This window comes from Podarcis raffonei, chromosome 9 (assembly GCF_027172205.1).
Source record: "Podarcis raffonei isolate rPodRaf1 chromosome 9, rPodRaf1.pri, whole genome shotgun sequence".
NCBI classification, from domain to species: domain Eukaryota; kingdom Metazoa; phylum Chordata; class Lepidosauria; order Squamata; family Lacertidae; genus Podarcis; species Podarcis raffonei.
The window spans coordinates 40,479,902-40,500,313 of NC_070610.1; the positions used below are offsets into that span (position 1 = coordinate 40,479,902).

Here is a 20,412-nt window from a genome sequence, read left to right on the forward strand (position 1 = left end):
CCAGCTGTTCTGGGGATTCTCTCAACCACCCCCTAAACACCTTTGGGGAGGGTGCCAGGGTGCACAATGGGAGAAAGGGGGAAGTCCCATTGTGCTAGTGCAACTTGTCTTCCGTTAGTACAATTTAGTTTAATCCAGTTCCTTAGCATCTAATTTAAATATCAGTAAATAATAACTTATTTCTATAGGATCTTGAGGCATCACAATGGAAAACTTTGGTAGAATTTCTGTTACCTTATGGCAATTTACTCGCTGTGAATTATTGTTGTTTCCATTCCTAGAGGCTGGGTGGTTTTATATTTAACATCCTAAATTATCTGATTTATGATGAGCCAAAGGAACAGAGATTGTTATCAATTCCTCTCTGAACTCAAGTAAGAAGTCACATTCTGCATTCGGACAGGATTTGGTTCAACACAGAAATGAGCCCTAGGCAAGGGACAGATGCATCATTTATGCCAGAAGTATTAACAGAGTAGACACTGTAAGACTGAACTACCAGTACGACTAGTCCTATTACTATGATGATGAAACATTTGTTAGGTGTCATAGTGTGCTAGGTGCTGTGACAAGAAATCTTATAATTTAATTAAGATGGAAAGGTAAAGAGAAAGACCAGGGTTTAGATGAATGATCTTGCTCACTGGTTTGATTATGTGTCTCCTCCCTATCATTCTTGTCACTGTCCTCCAGATACATTATATACCAATGTTGCAGTGCTCCTGTTCATGGCTGTCAAGTCCCCTCTCTGGTCTGTTTCCTCCCATACCCATGCAGAAGATTTCCCCCATTCTGCTAAACAGCACTAGAGGACTGTTGGCCCAAAACCTGAGAACCATATAGCTGGAGGCAGGGGATGGCAGAGGCATCTCCTCAACTTCAATTCCTATCCCTCTTTTGGGATACTTACAATGAGCTGTCAAAGGATTGAGTGGCCCAATTCACACTTTTTCCTCTGCCTCCCATCTTCCTTTCCTTTCCTTTTTTTAAGGATGGTGTTTGCTTTTAAATGACACAAATACTCTGTCTCAAACTGTTGTCAGACATACACTTGATCCTATCTTGGTCTATTAAGCCAAGATGTAAACAAACCTTTTGGCCATTCCCACAGCCTCTTCTCAACTAGAGTAAACAAACCAGGAAGTTCTCCATTAACTATAGGTTTCCATTTCATCTGAACCAGGAAACTTTATTTCACTGCTTTGGAGTGAGCCAAGCTATTAAGTCAACTTCAGGCATGCCTTAATATCTCAACCTCTTCCATACTTTCCCTGTTCAAATGAAGCAGCATAGTGGAACCCCAAAATCCACTTTTCTACTTGTGACATTGAATCAACCCTTCAGTGGGAACATTTATGTGTGTCCAATGTTCTACACTGGACTTTTGCCTAGAATAACATTTGAAGCCTGTTTCAAATTTGAATATTTTCTAGTAATCTAAGAATATGACAAAACAGTTTCTTCAAGCCACATTGCATGAATGTTTTAATCTGAAAAAGCACATACCTTGTGACCGAGCTCTCTTCAGACTGTTCCTTCTCTAAAAGATGTTGGAAATACCCTTCTATAGTCTGAGCAGTTAGTGCTTTCTTGAGGTATGGATAGTACAGTGGATGTCGGGCTACTACACCTGTTGTTGCACACAAGAAAAACACAACTGTTATGACCTCAGAGTCTAGCCTCCAGCAAGACTAGGAGTCAGAGGCTGCAGTCTCTTCAGCTAAGGAGACAGACCAGGTCCAGGTCCAGGTGCTGTTGCACAGCAGGAGACAATTAAGCCTGCAGAACATAACCCCCCGCCCAAGAATCATCTCCCATATCTCAATGGCCAGAGCTGGGACTCTCAAAAGTAACTTTCCCCAGAGCCATCCAATGCCTCCCTCACTAGTCAAGCGGCACAGGGAGACACCAAGATGGAGGCTATGGAACAGGAAGTGCACATATTCAGGCCAGAGGGTTGGCCCTTTATGGTCCTGAAGTTATCTACAAGGGGTGTGCTTGCTTTAAAAGGCTTGGTCTGTTCTCAATCTTTGTGAGAGCAAGTGGCTCACTTGATGCTATCCATGGTTCTGTAACCTTTGACCTGCCTTCTCCATGAGATCCACTACAGTCATGCCTTTGTTTTCAAACAGAATGTGTTCCAGAAGTCCATTCGACTTCCCAAATGTTCGGAAACCAAGGTGCGGCTTCCAAGTGGCTCACAATTACGCAGGCATGCCGGAAACAATAGCGGAAGCCACATCAGACGTTCAGCTTCCAAAAGAACATTCAAAAACTGGAACACTCACTTCCAAGTTTCGATCGTTCAGGAGCCAAAACATACGAGTACCAAGGCGTTCGACAACCAAGGTATGAGTGTATTGAGCCAGAAAACAACACCAGCCACGTACTGTTTTATAGCAAAACTATAAGAAAAAAAGAAACCATTCCACTCCAAGTTTTTCTCAAACCAACAGCCTTGCAGGGCTAAAAATAAATGCATTTTCTACGGGAGATCTTTCTTCCTCTCAGCTCTTGTTTCATGTTTGATGAGCTGTCCTTGCTGGTATAATAATGATAAAAAGTAAGGTAAAGGTGTGGTTGTTTTCTGCTGTATAATTTTTGCATCTGGTGACACAGTTTTAAAATAAATTCAAATATTTATATCTCACCTTTTCCAAAACAGTCCCAGGACAGCTTACAATAGAAGTACAAAGATGTGATAAAACAACTACAAACTATTAAAAAAACCCACCAAGATAAACAAGACAGCCAAACAAAGCATCAGTAGGAAGTGAGAAAAAATTCCAAGTTAAGGATGTAGATGATAAATCCATATAGCTTATTGGGGGAAGATCTAGATTTAAATATATTTGAGGTCTACTTTTATATGAAATAAAGTCAGTCTTAAGTTACTGTATATTGCTTCCTGCATCTCTTTCCACTGACTTGTGATAAATGAACAACATATACAAGCATAAAATCCTCAAAGCTTAACAAAAATTCATTGATTGTATTTCTCTTTGAAAGATGGGAACTTAGTTGTATTGACAGTGATTTTAATAAGCTCTTCAAGTTTGAAACGCACATATACAAAGTGGGACAAAGGGATGGAACACTGTCAAAGCATTATTTTGAATACATGAAATGTTTAAAATTTTGTTCTACCGCTTCAGCATCAGTTATCCTTGCAAAAATGTATGAAGGTTAAGCATATTCTCAATGTGGTGTGAAAGTTCTATTCATTTAAAAAGCAGCCCACATATGTAACCATAAGAATTGAAGAATACCTATGTTTGCAGAATTGCCTTTGTCCCCACTTCTGGTATAGGCAAGTTCTTCCAGACGATATATATGTGGACCACTTGGTAGATCTATACATATGGAATGAAATAAAATTACTGCTTTCTCACCTGCAACAGGAAAGCTGTTGTTTTGTCTGTTTATACTCTCTAGTGTATTGCTGCTTGCAGACTTGACCAGGCTTCCTCAAACTCAGCCCTCGAGATGTTTTTGGCCTACAACTCCCATGATCCCTAGCTAGCAGGACCAGTTGTCAGGGATGATGGGAACTGTAGTCTCAAAACATCTGGAGGGCCGAGGTTGAGGAAGCCTGGACTTGACTCAATCTTCATGTATATATTCTTAAATCAAGCTAAGGTACGAATGATCCGTAACCCTCAGCAACCAAAAACAAAGTTAAGGAGAAATGTATTTTTTAAAAATATTGAATTCTTTATTACAATAAAATATTCACCACATATACAAACACTCCAATAGCAAATATTATAATAATAAATCCTTAATAAGCCAAATTGTGTACAGTATATATCAACATAAACCAAATGAGGTCAACTTTGCTCACCCACCCACTTTATCCTCACAACCAACCTGTGATATAGGCTGGGAGAGAGAAAAACAGGCCCAATGTCCTCCCAGGTGGTTTATAACAGAGTGGAAATCTGAACCTCAGTCTTCTCAGTCTTAGTCTAGAACTCTAATTTCCATCATTTACCAGTAAATTTTGAAATTACTACTAGGATTGAGAAATGTCCAAAACAAGCCCCCAGATCCAACCACTTATGATATTGCTACAACACTATTACAAATCTGTCCTTTGTGCAATATCCTTAATCTGTTTTAGTAATTAAATAATCCAAAACTTTTAAATAAACTGCAAAGCAAAATTATGGCATGTGGTCTAATATGTCTTTAAATATTTGTTTATTCTGTTAAAAACAGTAATTCTACCAATTTTCAGCATGTGGCTATTAAAAGATTATGCCCAAGGCCTATTATATTTTATAATCTGCTAATTTTAGGATCTGCTACAAGAAATATACTTTGCACATTTGACAGAGAAGATTTCTCCAGATTTGAGAAACTACAATAACATTTGATTTATTTTCAAGAGGAGATGACTGTGTCCAAATAGACGAAGACTGTACTGAAAAGCATACCCTGTATAAAGAAAAGTCTATATGCAAAAATAAAAATAAAAAATCTAGGTATGGAGCAATTTTAGTGGTAAACAATAGTACCTTTTAACTCTTCCTGAGTCATGGGCTCATCATGTGAAATTGCTGCATCTGAAGTGAACGAAAGATCCTCCTCATATGTTTCAACATGTAGCCCATTGATAAATATGTCAATCTGGGGGGAGGATATTATTTAAACTGTTAAATAGGCTGCCACATATACAAGACTAAAAGCCATGTAGGCAACATGTTAGATGTAAAATGGGTAAAACTGTTTGTGTTAGTGCTCCCATGCAACATCTAGCTTGTGCTTTCAATGAAATCTGTGTTGACACAACCTATCACACCAAGGCATCAGCTGACTGGACTATAATAGCTCCTGCTTACAGATATCTCACAAATCAGAAGTGTCTACTGCAACCTATAGAAGCAAGCAGCCAGTCATGTCAATGGCCTTTCTCCAGCTTTTGATTTTTAAAAACTTCTGTGGTGGTCTGCAACCATTTAGGTGCAAGTACAAGTTTTGCAAAAGATTCAAAACAAAGTGGAATGCGAAGCAAGCAAGCCTTCCTCATGTACATCCAGCATTGGTCAGCAGAAATTGAAGACTAAGTGGAACTCAGGACAATTTGCACCATTCTTACTTTTAACAGATATTTAATTTGGGGGGACTTGGAGGACAGAGGAAGACTTATTGAAAAAAATTTCAGCTGCTCCTCACTTAAAAAAAAATGCAAGGTTTTATCCCAACGTTAGCCATACCCCCTATACACCAATTGAAATGAACAGACATGACTTAACGTAGACCCATTAATTTTATTGGGCCTGCTCTAAGTATAAATTAGTTGTATATTACCCATACAATTGTATATTTTGAAATCAAAAGGTTTCTAACTTGTAAAGATACGAAACTGCACAAACACTGTTTTGAAGTTAAGTACAATTACATAAAAGCTGAAGGAAAAGCTCCACTGATCCTCATTCTTCACAAGAACAGAACAAAGCTCTGTTGCAAACCAAATAATAGAATCTTTGTATCAATGCAAGTCTTTGGAGATGGGGGGGAACCTTATGCAATAGGTTTTACTCTAGGTCAGACTTTAAAACAATATTTAAAACAGCACGCATTTATGCAACTACTGAAATCCAGGTCAAACTTTAAGCACAGGAAATGGTACAGTCTCTCCCACCCTGCATGGGCCAAGTTTAACACATGAGTGGGGACTCCCACCTGTCAGTCGCAATGACCTCAGGTGACCTGTTTCTGCACAGCGCTATGCTAGCCTCCCAAATCAGCTGATTGTCAATGCTTGCATGGAAGCACCAATGATCAGAAAAATGTCAGTGCTGCTACAATAGGACTTAGCTACCATACATCTTTACCTGCATCAGGTGCAGAGCAGGTGGCATGGCTTGGCCAATAACAGCCTCATGGGCTGAGTGGTTAGGCCAATGGGCTGGAGGTTCCCACAGCTGCTGGAACTGCTACACTTTATTAATAAGGACATTACTGTTCTTCCCCAACCGGGCTAGAGAAACATAGAAGGAGCTATTTGGAGATAGAGGAGGGAGGGACAAAAGTTCAGAGTCAGAAGAAGCCTTGTGCTTCTCATTCTTAGGTCCTCAGAAGACATTTAGCCCCAACTGGTTGCATGGATGAGAGTATACGGCAATGTGATTTCTCATTACATTGTAGACAAATGGGGAGGATTGTTCAAGCTTTGCTACTCTAGCCTCGCACGGGTTATTTGATTTAGGGGTGTGCTGCTCTGTTCTGCAGCCATAATGAAGCAAATTGGGGTGATTTTACTCTTCGCTGAGTCCAACCAGGGGCGTACAAAGTGGGGGGCGGAGGGGGTGTTGTGCCCCAGGTGCCACTCTGGGGGGGGTGTGACAAGATGGCCCCTGCCTCCCCCCAGCTGTAGAGTGGCCGAGGGCATGCGCTCGCACAGCGACCATACAGGCTGCCACTCTCATGCGTCATCCATGAGGGCTGCCTCTCGCACGACGACCGTATGGGCTGCCACACATGCGCACTTCGTACGGACGTCGCGTGTGTGTCACTGGGCGGTTCTCCCCACCCCTCGGTGTCCTGCCCTGGGGGCCAGAGAGGGTTCCTCCGCCACTGAGACCAACCACAATGTAAACAAACCATCTCAAGTCAGAGCCAGGCCCTCACAAAGTTTCATGTCACACTGTTTTTCTGTGCTCTCTTCCTTTCTGTTCTCTCTGTTTTCTATGTCTGTCTTTCTCTGCTTTAAGTCAACAGATTTTGCAAGAGGTGTGACTGCCTAAATGCTGCTTGCAAAGCACTAAAGAGCTCTGAATTGTTTTATTTTTCTTTCTGGTAAAGAATAATGGAAGATTCTTTTTAAAAAAGATTTAACTTTTTAAAAACACACCCATACCTATACTTATGGGGCGGGGACATTTGGAGCTTTTCAACACTCCACAGACAATATTAAGAACAGTATCGCCTTGTGCAATGGTGCGTATTGTAGGATGTCTCTTCCCAACACAAACAAGCTAAATCAGCCACCATGAATCTAATGACTAAGAAGAATGTACAAGTAAGAACACACACCCTTCAAAATATAAAACCAATATGAATTTTGTGATTTTCTGCAGCAGCTACAAAGTGTATTTGGGACTGGTACTTAGAAAGCAGCTCCTACCTTGACATTCTTTTTTGGATAAAGAAAGAAAAATGGCTTCAGAACTGGCGATCTGGAAAAGAAGCCACACACAAAAAAGGCAAATTAAGTACAGATGCCAAAAGAACACCTTTCAGTAGGTTTTTAAATGGTTCCTGAATGCATCTCAACATCAACTGTGGTCTTTAGACATTCAGTACATCTATTTAATTCAAGGGTGGTCCTTCATGACCACTGGCCATGATGGCTAGGGCTGATGGCAGTTGGGGTGCAAGACCTGTCTTTTAATTATCAGCAACACAGGATAATTTAAAACCATGCAGTGCAGTATCGCTGATAATCTGGTTCTGAGCCACTTTGTAACGACTGGAAATTTTCTAGAAATATAATGACCAATAAATATTTTCACTGTAGGCAAAGCCCTCCAAAACACAGCAGTCAGCACATTCCTGAGACTGACTAGAATATTTTAGGATTCTCAGCTAAGGGAGTATATAATTTGGCTGTCTATAAAACATAAAGTTAGCTAATCAATATGCTAAGTAACTAACAGTTAAGAAATGCACGAATTCCCTAACGGTTAAAAATAAAAGTATATATTCTTATAACCCCCTCTTAAAAACTTACACTTTTGGACGTCCTCCAACTATTCCAGTGAGACCAGGTGCTAAAAATGAAATATTTTAAAGTTAAGATTCTAAAGATGATTAACAGAAAATCAGGGTTGAACCATTTTATTTATCGAGATTTGGTTTTTCTCCAAAGCCCCCTCAGACAATGAGATAAAAGTTTTAGGATGATGAGGACTTTTGCCTAAGCATGAGATACTTAAAATCACTCCAATTCCTAATTAGACCCTGCAGAATTAAAGGGCAGGAACAGTAGGATAAATGGAGTTTCAATAGCAGGAGGTCGGGAAAATCTGAAGGAAATAAAATGATTATCCTTCTACTAGAAGACGTGCAACAGAAGCTAAGAAGATGGTGGGAGTTTGCGACTAAATCTAGGAATCTGAGTGAGTGAGTTTTCCACTGATAAAGTATTTATGATGCCTGTTTCAAATAACTATGCAGCTGTCCACTTTACAAGAGCTTTAGCTGATGGGTCTAAATAACATTAACTCAGGGTGCTGAACTAATATGGGTCTAATCTAACACAACACAAAATACTTTTTTAAAAAAAATGCAGTTCAACTGTAACACCAACTCAAGTTAGAAAGCAGAATACATTTTCAGCTTTTATAGGCCCTTCTTTTTTTCTATTGTAATATCCACAAGTATTAGGGTGAGCTAGAGCCTGAAACTAAATCAGTTTCAAGATTTTAGAAATAATATTATTTTCGCTTCTCTAGCGTCCGGCCACAGCACTTATTACGAACTTGAACTTTTCAAACACTAAAACAACAAGCATCTGAAATCAAGTGTCCTATAGTCATTATACACCATATACAAATAACTTTGCTTACAGAGGCCAATTAAAATTGCTATATCCATTTCCGCTCAACCCAAAGAGATAAGGTATCTTTCAGGATTATGTATTCAAACATAAATGAGGACTGGCCAAGTTAATCTGTTAAACCTAGAAGCAACTTCCAACACACTTGTCATCAGTCATAATATTTACATATACCCAGGCACTTTAAAATCTCAAGCTGCATTAAGCAGCTGTCATCGTGGTGTCAAGCTCCGGTCACTTAAGATGTGAAATAAGGGTCAGCACATTAGTTTTGTAGTTGGGAAGCTGCTTCAGAAGATTAAAAATGTGAATGTTCCTTGCTGACGCTGTTGAAAACTCCGAACATCAGTTTTGTTGTAGTTATCTCAATAAGAATGAGGGGCCAGTATGGGAATTTGGGTGACTTTAATACATGTTTCGAATCTGGATCCACTTCCCCACCCCTGCCTTAGCCACACCCAGATTAGATTACAGCTGTACACTCCATATGGATCTGCCCTTGAGAAGTGCACTGATCGTAATGGCATGTTTTCAGAGCATATGACAGGTTTTATTGTCTTAGTTCGGAACAGTCAATGCAATTTCATGCGTGGCAGGGACTTATGAAACTTAAGACTTAAGCCCATAAGAAACAGGGGCAATGCCATGCTATCAAATGGTCTAGCTTAGTGGTTTTCAACCAGCATGCCATGACACCCTGGAATAGTGGTCAGGTGTGCCGTGGGTGGCACTGGCCTCCATCCTTCCTTCTCTCCATCCTCTGATGCCCTCTCACATCTCCACCTCCAGAGGCCTGCGCAGCTGTTTGTTGCAGCGGCCCTGGCTACAAGCTCCCAGGCGAATGAATGGTGGCTCTGGGGCCAGCCAGCAGGTGCTGGTTGCCAGGAGCTGAGGTTGCCTCGGAGCAAGCAAGCTAGTGGGCGAGGACTCCTGAGGAGAGGTTGTATATATGTGTAAATAAACCACATATCATAAAGACACCACAGTCTCTGCTGTGCTTCATATCTAAAAGCAAACACAAACCCTGGATAAGCACCTGGAACCCCTGAATTTTCGAACCACTCAGAAATTGGGGTGTCATCCAACAGTGCTTTTGACTTTCACTATTAATTAAAGACTGTTTTTATTGACATTCACAAATGTTCTGAGGAATGGGCTTTTACTACACAATGTTGTTGTTGTTGTTGCAAATACGCTGTAAAACGAAATACATTTTAAAGGTAAAAAAAATTCTTCCTGAAAGCAAATCTGATCAATAACAAGTGTCAAGATGGTTACATGTATCTTATCTTAGCAATATTTAATATCATATAGATAAGTGCTACTTTACTTTGCTCTGTTTGGTAGAACATAAATTTACTGCCAGTTACAGACTGTGACCATACACTGACCCTGCTTCTGTAAACAGAGGTTTAAATCAACAGTGTATTTATTCTGTCTCCAGGCCACTGCAGAAGCAATAAATGAACAGCTTATTCACATGGACCACATGGTTAATGTACTCCTAACATCCCAAGCAATGCAATTACTTAACTACGAAGGGAATTTAGTGCAAATGAATACCTTAAAAGCTGGTCTGTATTGAGGAAGGACCTTGCTCAGGATTTCAGAGTACCTTGCACATGATGTCATTGTGACATCACATGACTGATGTGGGCAGCCCTGCCCACCTGCCAAATTTGGCCTTAAAGGCTGTCTGGGGAAGTCAAAAAGGTTCCCCACACCTGCTCTAGACTAACTAAAAACCAAAGAAGTGCTCAGTTTTGGTCAAATGACAACCAATTTTATACAGTCTAATAACCAAGTTTGGCTATAAACCACAACAGCAGAAAAACAAAGATTCAAAATTTACCCATTCCTGTTCCAGCTGGAGCAATCTCTCTGGAAAAGATTTCCACTGCCTTTTTCTGCTTATGAAGTACGGCAAGCCAAATAACTACTTCCCGTGGACCCTGTTTTCAGATATTAGAAAAGAGAAAGGTAACAATTATAAACCACACATATAGAGCTCTTTTAACACATTGAAAGACTAACAATTCTATGGTAAAAAAACCCCACAGAATTTAGAAGCGGAAGCGTAAATCAAAAGACACAACTCCTACTGCAAACGGTTTGAAATTTAACTTTGAAGTTTCTGTGTATTTCCATAATTTATTAAAATTACCAAACGTGCACGTGAAATTAAGACAATAGTTTTAGTTTTCAGCAGACAAAACATATATAGCATATATAGCAAATAATTGTAGAATGCTGAGCATTAAAAATGTGACTGACACACTTTAACTTGCAAGCAAGCCTTCTAAGAATAGTCCAAAGTTTAGAACATTTCCATAGTATAAACTTCCCTAGTAAAAAACTGCTGCTCTTGTCAGTAACAGGGTCAGTATGCTAACTTTCAAATGGCACAGTTCAGAGTCTGGATGATATGTTCTGTACAGAAGCAAATTTGATCGTGAGAACATTATATTTTGCAACAGAAAGCACAATATCAAGAGACATATTTTCTTGCAGGAACAGAATGTTGTATTTCTAAAAAAAGAGATATTTCATACATGACTTTTTAAATTAAATATTAAATAAATTGGAGTAATTCCAGCCATGTGTACAGATTTAGATAATGAAAACAGCCTGGACTAGAGGGACAAGTATTGACAGTTTAAAGGTTGCATGAAGCTTCATACTTATGAAGTAGGAGGATCCTACTGAGATAAGTTATTTTAAACATTTTTATCCCGCTCCTACCACAACAAGAGGGGGTTTACAAACAAAATATATAAAATATAAATAGCAACCGTAAATTATCAGTAATAATACCACCAAATAAATCCAGTAACTAAACCCAGTAGCACTACAGCATCCTTGCCCACCAAAGGCCTGGCTTCAGATTGCCTCCTAAATCACTGTAAAGGGGCATTAATGACCTGCCTTGTCCTGTAACAGAGCCTCAGTTTTATGAAGAGAAAACCCAGCTCCTTCCCATTTTCAGCCTGATCATTCTAAATAATCCATTTTGAGCAGTAGCTGAATAATGGTACTTATGAAAGCTACCTCAGCTATTTTCAAATTAATAATATATATATATTCATGGCAACTAGGAACTTCTCCTTAACACAAATGGTAACTTTTACAAAAAACATCACAACTGCACAGTGAAGCAATATTTGGGGGGTAAGCATTGACAATGCCCCCCTTACAATAATGCCCCCCTCCAATCCCACAGCTGCAATTAATTTGAAGAAAAGAAGAGACATAGCTGCTCACTAAGCAATAAATGTAATATGTATTTTAATTCTGAGCCTCCATTCCTTCCCAGTCGGTGGATGAATATAAATAGGAAGTGATAAGACTGGTAAAATGCATGAGAGGAACGATCTTTTTCTCAGTCTGGTGTTCTCTGTTTCTATTCATCTTCCCACCTAGGCACCGAAACCAGAACACAAAAACAAAAATATCCTCTGCAAATAACGTCATACGCTCCATTTCATTCTCCTTTCCTTCAGGGCTAAGTGAACGATAAGACGGTGAAAATGAAGAGTAAATGGAAATGCAAAGGGAAGGGAATACTTCTCTTGGCTACACAATCAAGAAAAGTGCTTGTGAGTCCACCTTCTTTCTTACATCGTCTGTGCTCCTTTTGGCGTGCGGTCCGTACGTTTCCTCAGAACCTAAAATCTGTAGGTTAATTTTGCTGTAGTCCTCATATCCCAGCTGATCAAACATCATGCGTGTCCTGCAACAGGTCAAATATATTCAATAGGCTGCTGCTAAAGAAACTTTTGCAACACCCAAGGTTTGTTTGTAGAACTCAAGTCCCGTTTGCAGGCTTCCCCCGGACATGTGATTGGCCAGTGTGATCTACTAGGTATACCTTTGGCATGATCTAGCAGGGATTTACTTATGATCCCCATTCTGAGATTCAAACTCTACATGCGTCAACAGTAGACAAAGTCTTCTAATGGGTTTTCTGCCTTTGTGTGTGAAGTGGATGCAGATGTGAATGTGTTATACACAGGTGACATATACATATATTTTTCCACCCCTGCCCACTTGTGGCTTATCTCTGTCTTACCCGGTGCTTTTCTCCTCAACTGAGCTCTGGCACCAGCTCAGCTGGGAGAAAAGCTCTTGGGATGTTTTGGCTCACCTACCCACCCTATTCATGTGCCCTTTAAATTGTATCCTTGTCCCCACTTTATACCAGCAGGTCACAACAGTGTTTAAAGATGCAACTCTACCACCTTCACACAAAGTTTAGGTCAGAAAGCAAAGCTTCCTATTGGGCAAGTGTTAGCATAGCTATAAGCTCAGAAACCGGTGAAAGATGGGAGCCTCTCTTCCCACCCAAAAAAACCTCTGAACTCTTATTATCATAGCTCTCATAATAAGAAAATGTAAAAGAATCAAGAAACTCCTAAATCCTCATAAATGAAGGAAGTCTGAAACATTTTTCAAAGAATGTATTTGAATTTCTCCCCAAGCTATTCTATTCATTCCTGGTACACTCTGAACCATTGGGTTTTTTAAAAAAAGGGGGGGGGGGTAAGAATGAGTGTGGAAATCAAATGATCTCTTGCCCCAGCCAATCTTTTTTTCAAGGGAAATGCCATTTACCTTCCCGCCGGAGCGGTACCTGTTTATCTACTTGCACAGGTGTGCTTTTGAACTGCTAGGTTGGCAGGAGCTAGGACAGAGCAACAGGAGCTCACACCGTCATGGGGATTTGAACCACCGACCTTCCAATCGGCCCAGCGACCTTCCGATCGGCAAGGCTAAGAGGCTCAGTGGTTTAGACCACAGTGCCACCTGCGCCCCTCTTCTGGAAACACACTTTCTCATTTGACAGTATTCATATATTGCAATAGGCAACTCCAGGCTTAATTTGCAAATATGGCCACAGGCAGTAATGCTTCTGAATGTCAGCTGCTTGAAACTCCAGGAGGGGAGAGTCCTCTTATGCTTGGGTCCTTCCTAAAGGTTTCCTGCAGGCATCTGGGTGGCCATTGTTAGAACAGGATGCTGGATTGGATAGGCCATTGGCCTAATCCAGCAGCTTCTTCTTAGGTTCTTATACATAATGAACGCCTGATAATACACTATTGGAAATATTAAGTGTATATTACATTGCTCTTAATTTAAGATAGTGACATTTTAAGTTGTGGACCAAATGACATGGCTACTTTTTACCAATGGGGCACCGTGAGATGATTATACAATTAGGGGAGTTGTTCTACAGTAAATTCTAACCTTTTCAAAATACTTTCAGCAGTTCTTCTTGCTTTTTCTATTGCCTTTGGTCCTCCTACTGGGCAGCAAGCTGTAGCTCTGAATCCATCAAGGTACGTAGCATTTACCTGGAAAAACAGAAAAGATGTGAATAAATTATTAATGGTTCATTCTCATTATTCATTCTCATATTTTGTTTAAAATGGAAGAGCTATCCTTGCAGCAACAAGGAGTATCACAAAAGAACAAAGCTGTATATTTTATGCAAAGGGTTTACTGAATGAAGAGCGCTCATAGCTGATAGCTGAAGCAAGTGGCATTAGAAAACTGGATTGGATTGATTATATTTGCAATTAAGATCTGCGCTCAAAACACTCAGGGCAATTGTTATTCAAATAAACCCTTTGACAGTGCCTGTGGCTTTGTTCGTCTGTGACCACTCTTCAGTTTCATTAGCTATGCAGACTAATGTTTAACCATCTATTTAAAAGAATCCTTTACTCTTATTTAATCATATTCAGATAATTAGAGAGGGATGGATTAAAGTTCTGTCTCATTTTAGAACTAAATTAAGATAAGATAGGATGATTGTGATTTTCAAATGCTGTCAGAAGTTGGAAGATACATCTTTATACTTGCTAAAGAGTATATCTGTGTTAAAAGACTAGCAAGAAAATGTTTTAATATGTATACATTTAAATGTGCAAATTTCTGTTAGATACAGAAAGAGACAGTGGTATGGTACAAAAAACCCCACTGAACCAATGCAAGATAAAGTAAATTCAAATCTCAGCCTAGAAATGGTTATGTGAGATAAAGGTAAAGGTACCCCTGCCCGTACGGGCCAGTCTTGACAGACTCTGGGGTTGTGCGCCCATCTCACTTAAGAGGCCGAGGGCCAGTGCTGTCCGGAGACACTTCCGGGTCACGTGGCCAGCGTGACATCGCTGCTCTGGCGAGCCAGAGCCGCACACGGAAACGCCGTTTACCTTCCCGCTAGTAAGCGGTCCCTATTTATCTACTTGCACCCGGGGGTGCTTTCGAACTGCTAGGTTGGCAGGCGCTGGGACCGAGCAACGGGAGCGCACCCCGCCGCGGGGATTCGAACCGCCGACCTTTCAATCGGCAAGCCCTAGGCGCTGAGGCTTTTACCCACAGCGCCACCCGTGTCCCTTGTTATGTGAGATGCCAGCAGACAAATCACCCTCTTCAAATCCCCGGATTCAATGCATAGAACACTACACAAATTTGCATCTGCATTATCCAAAAGTTTTAAAACAAAATTTCAGTTTGTATGGTCTTTCAGACTCCTTTTTCTGCACAGCCTGTTCAAACAGTTTGGATGGTTTAATTTCAGACTGTTTACCACAGAAAGGACTGCAAAACCTTCTAAAACAAAATACATAAAGTGAAAATAAATAAATGCTATGCAAAACAGACTTGCCAAGAATTTCTTGAAAGACTCATCACTTCAGTTCAATGACGTTTGCAAAGTGTCTGTAGTCTTTTCATTAGACATTGGAAAACATATGTTTCACACCATGGCAATACTATCTTTTCTTCAGGCTTATACTACCGTTATCATTATTGAAACAATAATTAGAACCTTGTAAAATGTTGATGGAGGCAATCCTTTTGCTCCCTGAACTTTCACTGCACCACCTTCAATACCTGAAAAAGGATATTGAAAAGATTGGAATTACAAACCATTATTAATAAGCATTTATGAGCTACTGCACTCCAAAGTGTATAGGACTGACAACAACACTATTAAATGAAGACAAAATCAGAACTGTCAATATATGTTTCCCTGGATACATGTAAAAGCAATGGCTCCAAAATGAAATTAGACCAGAGCGTGGCAGAAAAGTATTTCAGTGGATTTTAGCTACAACAGATAAATGGAACTGTGCAGTTCAGAAGTGGAATTCCTCTGAACATCTGTTGCTGGGGTGGGGTGGGGACAGCTGTTGTGTCCAGGCTGCATTCAGTGGTGTCACCCAGGTGGCAGAAAGATTTCTGGCAACAGAACAGGAAATAAATTATCATGTTTTCCAGTCCCCTGCTCCACCTCCAAATCTGCTCTGATTGTTGTTTAGTCGTGTCTGACTCTTCATGACCCCATGGACCAGAGCACACCAGGCACTCCTGTCTTCCACTGCCTCCCGCAGTTTGGTGAAACTCATGCTGGTAGCTTCGAGAACACTGTCCAACCATCTCGTCCTCTGTCGTCCCCTTCTCCTTGTGTCCTCAATCTTTCCCAACATCAGGGTCTTTTCCAGGGAGTCTTCTCTTCTCATGAGGTGGCCAAAGTACTGGAGCATCAGCTTCACAATCTGTCCTTCCAGTGAGCACTCAGGGCTGATTTCCTTCAGAATGGAGAGGTTTGATCTTCTTGCAGTCCATGGGACTCTCAAGAGTCTCCTCCAGCACCATAATTCAAAAGCATCAATTCTTCGGCGATCAGCCTTCTTTATGGTCCAGCTGCTCTGATGGTTTCCCCCAAATGCTCTGAAGCAGACTTTGGAGAGGGAAAGGTAGCAAAGGGGAAAGGGAATTGCGGGAAATGGCTTCCCTCTCTATTCTGCAGGCAGAGACCCTACTGTCAGCTGAGCAGTACTGTTGGATACAACCTCAAGACAGCAGACCCTGCTGAATGAATTAGGCTGTGAGAGTGTAGGTACCTTGCACTAGTAGAGCTTCAGTGTGAATAATATGTTCATGCCCAATCATCAGGGATCCCCGCTTGCCCTGGACAGCAGTCTACCCAATTCAGCAGCATCTTCCAACCTTCAATAGAGCATTTCTGAGGGGCTTGGAGGCAGGAGCAGGCAAGCCAGCTACAGCCATTTAATTTACATTAGCTCACTATCTAGTAAAAGACAGGCATTTTTTGCTCACAAAATGGTTAATCGTTATATTATCACAGCTATCCAAAGATGGCTCAGCCTGCAAACAGGATCAGCCGGGATCATGCTGACATTGTGTACTCAGGACAATTCTTCTGGACAACTGTTTCCAGGTGCTGAGGAAGAGTTTTAACCAGCGGTGGGAAACCTGTGCTCCTCCAGATGTTGTTGAACTCCAGCTCCTAACAGTCACAGCCAGCAGGGCCAATGGGGTCAGGGATGATGTGACCGGGCAGTCCAGCAACATCTGGAATGGTACAACAGGTCCGGTCCCCCCCCCCCGATTTAAACCCTGTTGTCGCCATCACAGTATATCAGATTGGTTTATTTATATCTAGCCATCAGACCATCACAAAGCAAGCGTTTAGCAAACGTAATTCCATATTTGTATAAAAGTCACATGCATTAACATAAATAAATAGAAGCAGACCTAAATAAAACTATATACAATATAAAATGAAAAGTTCTGAACCTCCAGGACAAATCACAGCAGTTCCCCCATTTTTTAAAAAAACTCTCTTTTAACACAGATCAAAATTAAGAAAATCTAAACAAATCTGAATAAAATTATATAAAACCTAAATAAACGATAAGAACAAATGTATGCCACAGTGTAGATACTGCTACACTAAAATCTGCTTCAACAGAAGTACCACCGGTGTTCTAGTACATGATCCTCCCATTTTATTTGCTCCAGTTCCCCTTCACAGAATCACATAATTGTAGAATTTGAATTGATGCCAATGATCCTCTAGTCTAACCCCCTGCAATTCAGGAATCTTTTTGCCCAGCTTGGGGCTCAAACCCACAACCCCGAGATGAAGATTTTCATGCTCTGCTAACTGAGCTGTCCCAGGTACTAACCAGCGAGGTCTAAACTGATAAAGAGAGATGATAGTTGCGACAATAACTCTGTAAATTATTCCACAGCTAAAACAAAACAAGCTCTGGAGAAACAAGCCATAGTTTGTTTGCCTGCCTGTGAAATGATTTACAGTTTGTGGAACACACTGTGCTGAAAACAAGCCACGGCTTAGCGTTATGTTCAACCGCAGCCTAGAATGTATGATGCACTCCTTAGTAATAATGAGCATAAACAAAGTCTTTGAAAATAGCTCAGCAAAGAAATCTTATCTGACTGAATTGTTGGCCCACCTAGTCATGTATCTAACTGACTCTGGGTTTCCATGTCGGACATGTCAGCCCTTGATGCTTGCAAGTATATCAACGATTGATGACGGCACACAGGAGGATTTTAAAGCCTGGTAGGGTGATATGGGAGTAGACAGTCCCCTAAAGCAACTAGGCCTTGAGCAATTTAGGAAATTAAAGATGAGCATGCTAAATTGAACCTGGAAACACACAGGTAGCCGAAGTAACTGGAATAATAAGTCCCAGTTAATCAGACTTAAGTTCTGAATTTTCAGTCCTACAGATGAAGTTTTCAAGCTGTTTGTGAAGGCAGCTCCACACAGAAAGCACTGGAATACTTTAGCTCTGAAATATCTAGAGCCAAGACCATTTTGTCTTAACTGAGGCCAAGTCCGTCTTTTCTTAAAAGAGGCTTCAGCTGGAGAATCACCAAAGTCGATAGGCTTGACTTGTACACAGAGGAGGTCATGGTTTTCTCTTCCATCTCAGCAGAGCTAAATGGCAGACTACTCTGCTGATTTCAGTGGTGCAGGACTTCAAACTAATTCATAGAATCATAGAATTGTAGAGTTGGACCCCAAGGGCTGTCCAGTCCAACCCCCTGCAATGCAGGAATATGCAGCTGTCCCGTATGGAGATTATACCTGCAACCTTGGTGTTATCAGCACCACACTCTTATCAACTGAGCATGTGATTAGTACGTGAAGGAACAGATCTATGCAATAATATTAAATATTTTTCTTCATAAATAACCCATCACTAGAAGAACATCGTAAGCCAAACGGTACCAGGACAATACAATTTATCATTACTTTTGAAAAGGCTTTACTCCTCAATGTTTTTAAATCTAAACAAACATAACTTCCTGAAGCTTGATTCATTATAGCTCATGAGTTCTGTTAGAAGTTTTATAATAAGAAAAATACATTTTAAAATCACAAAATTAGCAGAGCTCTTACACCAATTATGTTTTTTAAAACCCTTCATATTCCCCACTGAAATAATAAAAAGAGCATCTCTAGTTCAAGCAACTAGTTTATCTAATCCTGCCATACAAAATATTTAGTAAAGTAAACAATTAAAGTAGATAGGCCTGGAGTCCTTTTTCTGGTGTACGTGTCAAAACAATTATATCTAAAGATATTTGAGAAATCTGCCTATTTCCCATCTGTTATATTTCTACTAGAATAACTGAAAGTTCATGTGAAAGTTCATTTGGAGTTCAAATGTGTCATGTTGGGCCATTTACAAACTAAAAGTTCATTTGAAGGTTAGGTGTATTTTTAATTATTTTTAAAAAGGGTTCTTTAAGCTTACAGCTATTGCTTTTTTGATTCCAATGTTTGTGAAGCTTCATGTATGTTTTAGGGTTTTTTTGTTTATCATATATATATGTGTGTGCACAATCTTTCTGGATTAATATTGCATTTGTATTTTCATTGTATAATTTCATTAAAAATTCCTTAACACTAATGGCATGACGCTATACATTTTTACTTGTTTGGCAGTAAGCCCTATTGAGTTCATGGATCTTAAAGGTAAAGGACCCCTGACAGTTAAGTCCAGTCGCAAACGACTCTAGGGTTGCGGCGCTCATCTCGCTTTACTAGCCGAGGGAGCCGACGTTTGTCCGCAGACAGTTTTTCCAGGTCATGTGGCCAGCATGAGTAAGCCGCTTCTGATGACACCAGAGCAGCACACAGAAACGCCATTTACCTTCCCGCCAGAGTGGTACCTATTTATCTACTTGCACTTCGACGTGCTTTCGAACTGCTAGGTTGGTAGGAGCTGGGACTGAGCAACGGGAGCTCACTCAGTCACGGGGATTCAAACCACCAACCTTCTGATTGGCAAGCCCAAGGGGCTCAGTGGTTTAGACCACAGCGCCACCCACATGGATATTACTGTAGTCTAAAACAAAGAGCAAAAATGAATGAGGATACAAAAGTAATGATGTATTTTCTTATTCTCCACAGTCACAAATCCTTGACCTCGTAACCAAGGATGCCAAATTTTCTAAGTAGGAAGGAGATCTCATTTATTTTGAAGGAACTAAGTTTGAGTAAAACCTAGCAAAGCCAGCCAATTTTGTTTTATTCTTTAAAGGCAGCACACTTGGAGGAAAGAAATAATACGGACATGGAAGAAAGTGCTTAAACAAATAAACCCCAGTATCATCCTCTGTCCAGCACAAGCTAACAGCAACAACGAGTTTTCTTGTTTTATCTGCCACTCTGAGAATGCCCCTTTCCTGAGTCCCGGGTGGGAGTGGTCAGAATTCTTTCCTTTGGTTACTTATCAACAGTGATTAAATTCCTTAGCAAAAGTGCTGCTTGCCCAGTGCTGAAGCCTTACAGTACTGTACCTCCACAGTTTGCTTTCTAACTTTCTATAGAAATATCCAATTGACTCAATTAAAATTGCAAACTAAATCTAGGATCGGTCCATGGCCCAGTGCAAATGTACTCCCTTGCTACCAGCCCTGTATTTAAATTAGATTAATTTAGATTTCCATGAGCCTGGAATTTAGAACCTAGGAAGGTGTTACATTGCTCCACATAG

The 20,412-nt window shown here is 40.4% G+C and overlaps 1 protein-coding gene across 2 annotated transcripts in view; it reads right to left on the reverse strand.

The window, feature by feature from the left end:
* Window positions 1-20,412, reverse strand: part of LOC128420951 (uncharacterized) — a 42,526-nt gene that overhangs the window by 7,826 nt on the left and 14,288 nt on the right. Inside the window, exons 10-19 of one of the 2 annotated variants that reach the window (XM_053403040.1) lie at window positions 15,396-15,460; window positions 13,811-13,917; window positions 12,185-12,296; window positions 10,419-10,518; window positions 7,739-7,778; window positions 7,133-7,184; window positions 4,521-4,632; window positions 3,270-3,353; window positions 2,652-2,676; window positions 1,507-1,630 (exon numbers count right to left, since the gene is read on the reverse strand). In XM_053403040.1, coding sequence (XP_053259015.1) covers window positions 1,525-1,630; window positions 2,652-2,676; window positions 3,270-3,353; window positions 4,521-4,632; window positions 7,133-7,184; window positions 7,739-7,778; window positions 10,419-10,518; window positions 12,185-12,296; window positions 13,811-13,917; window positions 15,396-15,460 — 803 coding nt within the window. In that variant the 3' untranslated portion in view covers window positions 1,507-1,524. The remainder of the gene's footprint in view (window positions 1-1,506; window positions 1,631-2,651; window positions 2,677-3,269; window positions 3,354-4,520; window positions 4,633-7,132; window positions 7,185-7,738; window positions 7,779-10,418; window positions 10,519-12,184; window positions 12,297-13,810; window positions 13,918-15,395; window positions 15,461-20,412) is intronic. The other variant, XM_053403039.1, reaches the window with a different exon arrangement.